The sequence below is a fragment of the Triticum aestivum genome, chromosome 2B, assembly GCF_018294505.1.
Source record: "Triticum aestivum cultivar Chinese Spring chromosome 2B, IWGSC CS RefSeq v2.1, whole genome shotgun sequence".
NCBI classification, from domain to species: Eukaryota; Viridiplantae; Streptophyta; class Magnoliopsida; order Poales; family Poaceae; genus Triticum; species Triticum aestivum.
The window spans coordinates 432418012-432429970 of NC_057798.1; the positions used below are offsets into that span (position 1 = coordinate 432418012).

Genomic DNA, 11959 nt, shown 5'->3' on the forward strand with positions numbered 1-11959 from the left:
CCACATGCGGGACTCCAAGCCCCTCCAAATCTAGCGAGTACTCTCTAGCAACGTCCTTGCCCAACAATTCCTTGTAGGCATTGTAGAAGGCTTCCTCCTTGCCTTTCTGATCCGTGATGGTGCGCCCTTCCATGTAGGCATTGTATATGCTCTTATGATGATTGATTGTTAGCATCTCTCTCTCTCAAAAAAGAAAAAGACTGATAGCAGCTGGCATGGATCTACTATTTTGGCATGAAAGGGGGGATCCTAGCTCCATTTTTCGGCGAACGTGTGTCACGTGTGTATGATGGGATGGTACCGCCGAATCCGATCATTTGGTGGCAGATTATTTATTTACAAAACAAAACATGCGGTCAACTTCACAACTTGTAGTAGCGTCTCCTCATAAATCCGGGAATAAACTCAACCTCGTGCGCACTCAACTCTCCCGCCCTCTCTCCGCTTGCTCATCGTCTGACCATCTCGTTCTCATCGCATGAAATACAGTCATCCTCACACAAATACCAGTTCATCATTTCGGTCTCTTCTATCTTCCCAACCATCATAAATTCTTTCTTTCGATTGAGCACTGCGTCTTTTGCCACTGCTTTTCTCCTCGACTTTTGCTGCATTCGGTTCATCAATTGGTGTAAAGGTGTTCCCTTCTCGTTCGCCATCATTTCCTCTTCCTCCTCTGCGATAAGGCTGCTCATAGTGGAGAGTAACTTAGACTAGTAACATGCATATGTTACTAGTCTATGTTACTACCTTCATAGTGGGTAGTATCATATATGTGGTAACATACATGTCTTCATTTATTACTTTGTAGACTCATTTTGCATTGGAAAGCGCTATGTGATGGTAACATATTATGTTACTCTATTTGCCTCTCTCCTCATTAACTACTTGCCACCTCATCATTTTTGCTTATGTGGCACCTAAGTTACCACCTATGTTACTCCCCCTATGACCAGCCTAAACAAATTTTGTTTAGCGCCACCGCCTCCACCTGACCTGACCCCAGCAAAAGCCAAGCCAAGCGCCCTGCCATTAAAAGCCTTCCTTTTTTTGGCTCCAAATCTGCGTCCGGTCTGGTTCCTTCCTTCCTTCCACCAATCTCTCCGGCGGCTCCAGGACGGGATAGCTTCCTCCCATTCCATTCCACCATCGAAATCCAATCCTTGACCTCGGGCGACCTCCCTCCAATTCCCCAACAGCAAGCATAAGCCTTCTTTTTTGGGCACTCCGACGGGGATGGGGATGCTCGCCGACAGGCTCAGGGCCTTCTCCACCAACCGATGGCTCGTCTTCGTCGCCGCAATGTGGCTGCAGTCCATGGCCGGCATCGGCTACCTCTTCGGCGCCATCTCGCCAATCCTCAAGGCCGCGCTCGGCTACAACCAGCGCCATGTGGCGGCGCTCGGCATCGCCAAGGACCTCGGCGACTGCGTCGGCTTCCTCGCCGGCTCGCTCTCCGCCATGCTGCCCGCCTGGGCCATGCTGCTCATCGGCGCCCTGCAGAACTTCCTCGGATACGGATGGCTCTGGCTCATAGTCACCAAGCAGGCGCCGCCGCTGCCTCTCTCCATGGTCAGTAAGTCAAGTCCCTCCTCTGCCGCTGCTTCTTTCTTTCTTTATTTCTTTCTTTCTTTTTGAATTGTGCCCTGTTTCTTTCTTATACTAGTAGATTCATTCATTCATTCATTCATTCATTGATGATACTATGAATCTGATTGAATCACAGAGCTGTTCAAAATGGTCCTCAACTATGAATGCTGCTGCTGAATTACACACACAATACATTCAGGTCGTCGTGCCAATTTGTTTATGGAATTGCAAACAAGGTGGGCCTAAGATTAAGATGTGATGTAGACCGCAGAGCACATGATAATTAAATAAAAATGAGGGTTACTGGCTGGCTGGATAGGATCAGCTGATGAAAATGGCGTGGAGGGAGGGTACATCTTAGATTAAATCAGTTTTCTAGGCACCGGCTTTCTTGTGAAATTGACCAATCACACATGTTTAAGTGTGAAATGCCGGCCCACCAATGGTCCATTCTTCTAGTGTAGTATTCTTTATTTACAATAACCTGTCCTTGTCACTACTTTTGTTTTCAGTAGTCACCATGTTATGCCTAATTATTTACTGTCACAGCAACAGATAGCCTATTTGTCACTATTCAAGTCTTTAATTCTTTATCAGCGTGAACTGATGCAACAGAGATTATTCTTAATTCAAATATGATGCTGCTTTCGTAACACAATTTTTTCTCTTTAATATTATAATGGATTCACTATAAAGTTTATTGGCCTTATCTGGATTAGATGGCAAAGTAGTCAAGTCTTACTTCCTAAACTTCCTGTGTTTCTCCAAATTTCTCACATGTCAGAAGTATATTGTAAATTTATGGCTGTCATGAGGGTGCACATAGCTTTGCTAGGTGTGATGTTTGATTGCAAAATCTGCACGGCATATCATAAATCATCATCACAATCACTATGATTGACCGGTGAATGGCTGAATGGTTGCTTATTTACAAGTAAACAATTAGTTTGTCCACATCATTTTCTTAATTTCCCAAAAAGCCTGGAGGATATATGAGCTATCTACACAGCCTCAGTTGCTTCGTCAAGCAAATGTTCGTGTGCAGTTCAGGATAATGTAATCCACACATTTGTTGCTTGCCATGCAGTGTTGACGTATAATGTGCTGCCTAGTCTCTTCCATCAGATTGGTCTTTTGGTTGCATTGGCTAGAGCATACACTTCTACATGGTATCGGAGCCAAGAGGTCTTGAGTTCAAGACCTGAGAACGTATAACATTATAGAATGGCTTCTCCAAGACTCCAACTAAAGTTGACCATTGAATTTCGTTGTTATCCAGATGGCCAGGATTCCAAACTATGTGGAGAAAATAGGAAATCCCCACAATTAGATAAATAAAAAGAAAGGGCAACCTGGTGCATGTAGCTCCCGCTTGCGCAGGGTCCAGGGAAGGGTCCGACCACTTTGGGTCTATAGTACGCAGCCTTTCCCTACATTTCTGTAAGAGGCTGTTTCCAGGACTTGAACCCATGACCTCATGGTCACAAGGCAGCAGCTTTACCACTGCGCCAAGGCTCCCCACAATTAGATAAATACAAAAAAAAAATCTGGAACTTGGGTAGTTATTTGCTTCCTTTTGCTTAATTTTTTATACTAATATAATATTTCTTGACGTTTTTAATACAGATGTGTGTCCTTATCTTTGTTGGAACCAACGGCGAGACATATTTCAACACAACTTCACTAGTTACATGCATCCAGAATTTCCCAAAGAGCAGGGGCCCAACTGTGGGCATTCTGAAAGGATTTGCTGGGCTTAGCAGTGCAATTCTGACTCAACTGTTTGCAGTAATGCACACACCAGATCATGCAACTCTTATCTTCATGGTCGCAGTCGGGCCATCACTTGTTGCCATTGGCCTCATGTTTGTTATAAGGCCTGTCGGAGGTCACCGACAGGTGCGGTCATCTGACAAGAACAGCTTCATGTTCATCTACACCATTTGCTTGCTCCTTGCCTCATATCTCGTTGGTGTCATGCTAGTCCAAGATTTCCTGGAAGTGAGTGATAATGTGGCTATTTCTCTCACAGTGTTTCTTTTCATCTTGCTTATTTTACCGATCGCGATCCCCGTGGTCCTGACATTTAGCTTGAAAACTGAATATCCAAGTCCATATGAAGAGGCTCTGCTGTCTGAAGCATTAAAAGGAGAGGCAGGTACTTCACATGAAAGGGAGGATCAACCAGAGTTGATTCTAAGTGAGATGGAAGACGAGAAGCCTAAAGACATAGACTCTTTATCCCCATCTGAAAGGAGGAGGAGAATTGCAGACTTGCAGACCAAGTTAGTTCAAGCTGCAGCAAGAGGTGGGGTTAGAGTCAGGAAGGGACCACGTAGGGGGGAGAACTTCACCCTGATGCAGGCATTGGTCAAGGCTGATTTTTGGCTTATTTGGTTATCGCTTCTGCTCGGGTCTGGATCCGGGCTGACGGTGATTGATAATTTGGGTCAGATGAGCCAAGCTGCCGGTTTCGAAGACGGACATAACTTCGTGTCATTGACGAGCATATGGAACTTCCTTGGTCGTGTTGGAGGTGGCTATTTCTCTGAGAATATTGTCAGGTACCAACACTAGGTTCTCCACATTTTGGTCTGGCATCCACTGTTAACACAGCAAATAAAAATGATTGCTATCATTTTTCAGTACCTGTATTATTAGTAAAATATAGAAATACTACTGTAGTTTTTATCGTAGTTGTGACTCATATTTACTTGACTTCTACTGTAATATTCTACCATGGTACTTGTTTGTCAAATTTGGATAATTCTGCAGACATCTCAAATTTTGGCCAGGCTTTCTTCATACATTGACCAGCTATTCTTCTGATGATCAGGGAACATAAATACCCAAGGCACATAGCATTGGCCTTGGCTCAGATACTCATGGCTGCTGGACATTTCCTCTTTGCAATGGCTTGGCCTGGAACTATGTACATGGGAACCTTCCTGGTTGGGCTTGGATATGGCACTCACTGGGCTATTGTGCCGGCTGCTGTTTCTGAACTTTTCGGCGTAAAACACTTTGGCGCGATGTATAATTTCCTCACAGTAGCAAACCCCACAGGGTCGCTGATCTTCTCAGGTCTCATTGCCAGTAGCTTCTATGACTATGAAGCTGAGAGGCAAGCACAGCGCCGTCAAAGCTCAGCGTCGTCGTCTCCACAGTTTCTTCAGGGCATGGGTTTACTTGCAGATGGGCCACTGAAGTGTGAAGGGGCTGTTTGCTTCTTTGTCAGCTCGTTGATCATGTCGGCGTTTTGCGTCGTGGGTGCTGGCTTGAGCCTTGTCATTGTTCACAGGACCAAGCGAGTCTACTCTCACCTCTATCGATCTGTCCGGTGATGAACTTTTTTTTTCCATGGATAGACCATCCCCGTTGTACCATGTACCATACATACATTATTAAACATATGATACATGAACCAAGATACAAGAAGTTAAAGTTTATTTGTTTGTATAGTTGCAGACCATTTTATAGTTTGTACTGTAAGCAACCCGTCCCCAGATGTAAATTGCAGGGTTTTTTTGTCCGAGGATGCGACTGTGTATTTATCTGTCAAATGCTACTTTACTTTGGCTGTAATGAACCCTCTCTGATGATAACACCTTGTATGATTTCTGCCAATGCTGGAAACATCAAACTTGTGAAACTGCCCGGCTATTTTTATTAGACTTTCTTGCCGTGTATGAAACTTGTGACTAGTAAATGTTCTCATGCTCTTTCATGTATATATATAAGGAGTAGTATACTATGGAATAATACCCTCAAATGACCAGAGTCAGGAATTCAAACTGCAAAATGATTGTGGAGTGGAGCACCTCCACTTTTTGTCGCTGGAGTTTCCGTGCTATTTATGTGCCAGGTATGCTCCTTGACTGTGATCTTAGTTCCATCCTGAAACTGAACACATCAACTACCTAACTTCAAGCTACTTGCAGATCTGGCCATCTATCTATCTATCTATCTATCTGTGCTGCCCATCATGGACGCTCCTACTTTGGTCTGGCAGCAAAACTCCTACAGACTTTGTTGTTTAGGCTTGTGAACATGACACATTATTATCCAAGTGATCTTCCTTTGGTGACTGGCAACATGTATGTTAGCTGATCCTATCACCTGAAGATTCAGCTCCTAGGCGCTACTGCCAAACAACTATCAGTTCTTGAACAAAGTGACAGAAACACAATCTGCTCGGCTCAGTTCTCACACAAGTCAGCTGCCACATTTTCCTTGTGAAGACACTTTTCTACAGTAGCTCAATCTGTAATCAATGTTAACCTACTACACACTGAAATCTGAACAGCTGGGATCTCCAGGCTTATCAACAAGAGCACAGAGTGGCATGGTTCAAGATCACACAAGAGGCATTCTGAAACTGGATGCAGCTCAGAGCTGAATGCAGACTCCCTCTTCTTGTCTACTTTTTCTTTGCATGCTCAAATGAGGCAAATTTGAACCTAGGGCTGTGCCATGATGTATTACCAGCAGCATCCTTGGATTTTTTTGTTGCAATAACAGAATATAAGTAGCAGGTGTGTCAGCAGTGCTAGATATTTTGCTAGTTCTTGTGCTGCTATTGTCGTATGCCTACTTTTATTATTTCCTCTGAGATACCAGTACAAATTGCTGGTGAGGTGATGATGTAGAGAGGGTGTGTGTGTGTGTGTACTTAAAGGGTAACAGGGAGAGTGGGGCCCACATGGGGGGGGGGGGGGAGAAAAGGTTCTCAGTCTGCACACAAGGTATCTCTTCTCAGGAAAAAATATATATATTAGGGTTCACTGGACTGGAGAGGAGAGGAGAGGAGAGCAAAGCTTTTTGTGGCTGGTGGTTGTGATTTTAACTTAACCCTAGGCATAATCCTTGCTAGGGAGTAGTAGGAAATACCTGAAACAACCCTAGTCACATCTGATTGATCTAACAACACAGCACTAGGGTTACGCTCCTACTGTACCCACCGCTGTGGTTTTACAGAAATAGCCCCTCCCTAATAAAGGTTTCTCACCTTATATATGCGTATACGTACCTGCCCATGTATACACTCCAGTACTATGACGAGTGGGCCCACCTGGTGATATTTAGGACACTTCCCCATGTGCTTCCGCCCTGTATTAACGTCAAATCTACAGCTTAAAACGGCAATTAATAATATTAAAACCAGAATTAAAGCACATAATCAACTCAGCTTTCCCCCCCTAAAGATAAAGAAATACTAGTAGTACTCCAGTATGTTTTGTATCTGAGCCGGAAATGGCGAGAAAGCCCCTGGGTTGACACCTGACCTGGGGTTTGGGCCTGGACTGTGAGAGGATCTAATTTGGGGCACCAAATGAGGGCAAAGTTTGAAACTTTTAAAGGCAAACAAAAAACAAAGTGGAATAATAATCTATCTCTATTTTTACAGGACACACAGGCACACGGCCTGACCTACACTCTCTCCTTTTCTACTACTACTGCTGCTCTGCTGCTACCCCTCTCATTTGGTATTACGATTTTTGGGGCTTTGACTAAAAGTCTTGAGCTAAAAAGCTTCATTTTTTTAGAGCTCCTTCCTCCTCCCCCCGAAATTAAATCCGGGGCCGAGGGATTCGCAATTCGGGGGAGCTCGTGGCCTCCAATCCGCCCCGATTCCTGCGCCTGCTCCAGCCGATCCGCATGGGTACGTCCTCCCCCGCCTCCTCTCCTCCTTGGCTCTCGATTCAGGTGCTTTTCGCCGCCGGCCGTGGCCTGTCGCGGCAGATCTGGCGGCCTAGGGTTCTTGGGGCTCTAGATTTTGAGCACCCGGGGTCAGCGCCGCTGCTGGGTCGGTGCGCCGGGGACGCGGATCGCGCGGATCGGTGGTCCTCTCGGCCGGATTCCTGATGGGGTTTTGGGCTGTTCTTCAGCTGATTTGGACGCTTCCTGGCACTTGGATGTGTTCATTTCGCTTGGGTTTTGGCGCTGTTCCGGGGGAGCCGCGGCTCCAGATTCTCTAGTTTTGTGGAGGAAGCTGGGTTGGATCTTTCTCGCACTGTCTCTTGCTACCCAAGATTAATTGCCTTTTTGGGCGAGTCGGTGTAGCTCTGGTCGCTGATCTGCTAAGCTTTCAAGTTCCGATTCGCTGAAGCAAATCTCAGTGGCGCGTAGTCCATTCTAGTGGAGTAGATTTGTTGTACTGCCAAATAAATTTGGCGGAGCTGAAATTAAATGATGACGAGATAGATTTCGCTTCCAGATTGTTTTCCAGTCCTGCCAAGTTATTAGAAATTAATAGATCGTTTCCGGCTGATAGTGCCGAAATTCACAGTGTCCGTCTACTTCACTGTTTGGTTTACATGTTTTCTCAGGTTTCACTTTGCTGTCGATGCTGTGCTATGTTGTTTGCGGTTCCATCGAGTGTGCTCTGTATTTTGTTCCTCAATATTCTTATCATTTGCCCTACTTTGCTGCAGATCAATGGAGTTCTCATAGCTCTCAAGGTTAAGATCAACAGTACTGTGCAGTGAACTCTTGTTCATTTCTTTGGTCCTGGGCTTCTTCATTCTTGCTCAAGTCCAGCTGTCTGTTGATCTAATTCCAAGGTGGAGATGAGTGTGGAGTACAATATGGATGAAGCTTTGAAAGCACGAAATACTGCAGAGAGCAAGTTTCATGCGCGCGACCTCAGGGGCGCACGCAAGTACGCGGTCAAGGCCCAGAATCTCTGCCCATCACTTGAGGGCATATCCCAGATGGCGTCGACTCTTGAAGTTCATCTTGCAGCGGAGTCCAAGATTGATGGAGAGAGTGACTGGTACCGGATCTTGTCCCTGCCCGCCTTTGCAGATGAAGAGGATGTGAAGAAGCAGTACAGGAAGCTAGCTCTCCAGCTGCACCCTGATAAGAACAAGTCAGTCGGTGCTGAGGAGGCCTTTAAACTGATCTCTGAGGCTTGGAGTGTGTTGTCTGATACTAGTCGGAAGACAATTTATGATCAGAAGAGGTCAGATCATTCTGTTGTCAACGTAACCAATGGCATGTATACGTATGACAAGAAGGCGACCAAGAGAGCTCGAAAGAATGCTGCTGCTGCCGCCGCCGCTGCGGCTGCTGCGGCGGCTGCTGCTGAGGCTACTGCTCGTCCTGCTGGTGTTGATACTTTCTGGACATCTTGCAATCGCTGCCGTATGCAGTATGAGTACTTAAGAATGTATCTTAATCATAACCTTCTGTGCCCAAACTGCCATCATGCGTTCATGGCGGTAGAGACTGGATTTCCTTGCAACGGAAGCAGTTCATCTTTCTCCTGGTCAACCAAGCAGCAGCCACAGAACCACAGTTCCACCAAACATTCATATGGCTCAACAAGCAGGACTTCTAGCATTCCGGGGACAGGGCATGTGGGGTATCAGCAAGATAGTACTTACGATTCCTACAACAGTCAAAGCTTTCAGTGGAATCAGTACTCCAAGACAGCGCCTGCAGCTGACACAAATGCGTACAGTACCCAGGCTTCCGAGAAACCTAGAAGAAATGAAGAGAGCTACAGCTACAACTACCCTGAAAGTGGAAACACATGTGACCCTGAGAGAACTACTTCAAGGCGTGGCCGGTTTGCAAAGCGGAGAAGGCATAGTAATGATTATACTACTGTGGATTATGCTGGAGATAACAAAGAAACAGTGGTTGTAAGCACAGAGACAAATGCTTTCACTGATGTGGGGCGGGTTAATGGCACTTCAGTGGAAAAGATGAGATCTGCAGTGAGTGTAAGGAGAGCTAATGTTTTGAGAGAGATCTCCCAGATTGATACACGGGGTCTACTTGTTGAGAAAGCCAAAGAAGCCGTCCGGGGAAAATTGCAAGAGCTGAGCATGGCAGCATGTTCACGGTTTGCAGAGAAAAGGAAGTCAGAAGGAAAGGTATATCCTAGTGACAACAACATAAAGGCAAATGGGGTCCTCTCTGGCAAGCCTGGCAAAGGACTCAAGCTATGCAGTTCAATAAGTGTCGACACCCACATACCTGCAACTGCAACTGATGAAAAGAATCCAGAACAGAAGCGTGTGCCTGTTTCGATTGATGTCCCAGATCCTGACTTCCATGATTTTGATAAGGATCGCACAGAGAGAGCTTTTTATAGTGACCAAGTATGGGCTACATATGACAGTGAGGATGGAATGCCTCGTCTATATGCAATGGTGCAGAAAGTTCTTTCAATGAGACCTTTCAGAATCCGCATGAGTTTCCTCAATTCCAAATCCAATATTGAACTGTCGCCAATAAACTGGGTTGCCTCTGGTTTCCAGAAAACATGTGGCGATTTTAGGGTTGGAAGGTACCAGATTACGGAAACAGTCAACATATTTTCGCACAAAGTCAGCTGGACTAAAGGCCCCCGTGGGATTATCAGAATTATTCCTCAGAAAGGTGATACATGGGCTTTGTACCGAGACTGGTCTCCTGATTGGAACGAGCTTACACCTGATGATGTGATATATAAATACGAGATTGTTGAAGTTATTGATGATTTCACTGAGGAGCAAGGGCTGACCGTCATTCCATTGTTGAAGGTTGCTGGCTTCAAAGCTGTGTTCCATAGGCACATGGACCCCAAGGAGGTGAGGAGGATACCAAAGGGTGAGCTGTTTCGATTCTCGCATCAGGTTCCTTCTCGACTGCTGACTGGTGAAGAAGGCAACAATGCCCCGGAAGGTTGTCATGAGCTCGATCCTGCTGCAACCCCAGTGGACCTTCTTAAGGTTATTACAGAGGTGAATGAAGACGTGGCGGCGCAGACTGCTGAATAGAAGAGGGCAACAACTCTGAACACTGAAGATAGCTTGGGTGTCTGAAGTGTGAAATGTACTACACAGATGACAACAAGTCAACATTTGTTGGTGTCTTAGTTCTATTATGCCATCTTATTTTTGGCTGATGACTTGGAACAATACTGCCAGGGCAAGCAGCTTATGTCGTGGACTTCTGACTGTTAATTCTTAGGCATTTCTAACACTCGGAGTTTATCGCGCCATGGATATCATCTTCTAGAGTAAAAGAAGCATTGGGAGGCGATTGATGCGGCGACTAGTCAAAGGAAAGCTATGGAGCCTCATGGCTTGCTGACGGCGTTACTCTGTTCAGGTATGGTGTTGAGCATAGGAGCCATCAAGTTCGAGGGGGGAGACGCCACTGGACTTCCCCATGTACCCGGAAATTATTAATGTACCAAATTTACCTAAGATGTTGTATTTCCTTTAATCTATAGCGATGCGTCCTTATATAATGTTGAACTCGATGATTTCAAAATTCTGATTTGAACTCGGTGAACTGGTTCGGCAATTTAATATTATATTTAGTGGAAGCTTGAGCTCCTCGTGGGCTTGTTCTCTTTCCTTTTATTGCTTGGCTGGATTAATGATGGAGATGGGAAATTTTGTGCTGTTGACAATACAGTCTGCTCCATGTTCATTCGATTTTCGAGATAAATGCAGTGTTCACTCTCTTGCCGGTTTTCAACTATTCAGTGGAACATGTGAATGGTTTGGTATGCCCTGTGAACGGGCAGAGCTGGTGATCTTTTTTTTTTAAGTTCAAAATTTTCCTTATTCATTCATGAGAATAGTAGCATCATTTACAAGCCTGGACATTACAGCCTCAGGGGCATCTTTTGGCTAAACATTAGGAGGATTAAATCTTAGCTAAACTAGCTAGTTCATGGGCTACCTGATTACATTCTCTATGACTATGCTCAAAGATGACATGGGTGAACTCCATATTCTCTATGACTATGCTCAAAGAACAAAGATGACATGGGTGAACTCCACATTATCTATGACTATGCTCAAAGATGACATGGGTGAACTCCAAAGTCATGAGATAGCAGTCATCAAATATGTCGCTTGCAACTGACGATGAGTTTTAGTAGTGATCACCTTGAAAGTCATATTCTGCTCGCGAGCTCATTTGGTGAACAGTAAACTAAAAAATGAAACAAAATTCAAAAAATTCTGATTTTTTTATGGTGAACTTTGACAAATGTTTTCAGTGCTTGCAGAATTTCATCATTGAAATGACATTTGTGGAAGGCATGGCAAAAAATATATAATCAGCACTCCAAAATGCTTTTGAATATAACACTTCTCGGGCATTGATTTTTATGCCACAATTTCCACGTATATCATTTAATTATGAAATTTTGTGAGCACTCAAAACATTTGTCAATGTTTGCAAATTTTTTTTTTCCAAATTTTTGGATTGCTTTTCTCAATTTTCTGTCGCGAGCTCATTTGAGCTCGAGCTCAGAAACACCACATCCGACTGTCCTTGCAAGGTGCAGCCCAAACCTTAGTGTTAATGCTTCGCCCATGAAGGCATCGAAGCAGAACTCAATCTTTTCATTTGCCGC

General features: G+C 44.9%; 2 protein-coding genes across 3 annotated transcripts; both read left to right on the plus strand.

Annotated features, from left to right (window-relative positions):
* The first annotated feature begins 450 nt into the window (after positions 1-450).
* Positions 451-5447, plus strand: LOC123045309 (protein NUCLEAR FUSION DEFECTIVE 4). 2 transcript variants are annotated; one of them, XM_044468312.1, is made up of 3 exons: positions 451-1572; positions 3217-4154; positions 4427-5447. In XM_044468312.1, exons 1-3 carry the CDS (start codon positions 1237-1239, stop codon positions 4932-4934), a joined length of 1782 nt encoding a protein of 593 aa, XP_044324247.1. In that variant the 5' UTR covers positions 451-1236; the 3' UTR covers positions 4935-5447. The 2 variants fall into 2 exon arrangements, with proteins under 2 accessions (XP_044324247.1, XP_044324248.1); XM_044468313.1 differs by having other exon boundaries at positions 1457-1576; positions 4427-5442.
* Positions 5448-6981: 1534 nt separating this feature from the next.
* On the plus strand, positions 6982-10915 carry LOC123045310 (uncharacterized). Its single transcript, XM_044468314.1, has 2 exons — positions 6982-7252; positions 8025-10915. Exon 2 carries the CDS (start codon positions 8160-8162, stop codon positions 10359-10361), a length of 2202 nt encoding a protein of 733 aa, XP_044324249.1. The 5' UTR covers positions 6982-7252; positions 8025-8159; the 3' UTR covers positions 10362-10915.
* The last annotated feature ends 1044 nt before the right edge of the window (positions 10916-11959 follow it).

Coding starts and splice junctions, on each gene's coding strand:
- LOC123045309 (XM_044468312.1), top strand. CDS start 1,237: ATGGGGATGCTCGCCGACAGGCTCAGGGCCTTCTCCACCAACCGATGG. Junction 1,573..3,216: donor CGCCGCTGCCTCTCTCCATG/GTCAGTAAGTCA, acceptor TTTTTAATACAG/ATGTGTGTCCTTATCTTTGT. Junction 4,155..4,426: donor TTCTCTGAGAATATTGTCAG/GTACCAACACTA, acceptor TCTGATGATCAG/GGAACATAAATACCCAAGGC.
- LOC123045310 (XM_044468314.1), top strand. CDS start 8,160: ATGAGTGTGGAGTACAATATGGATGAAGCTTTGAAAGCACGAAATACT.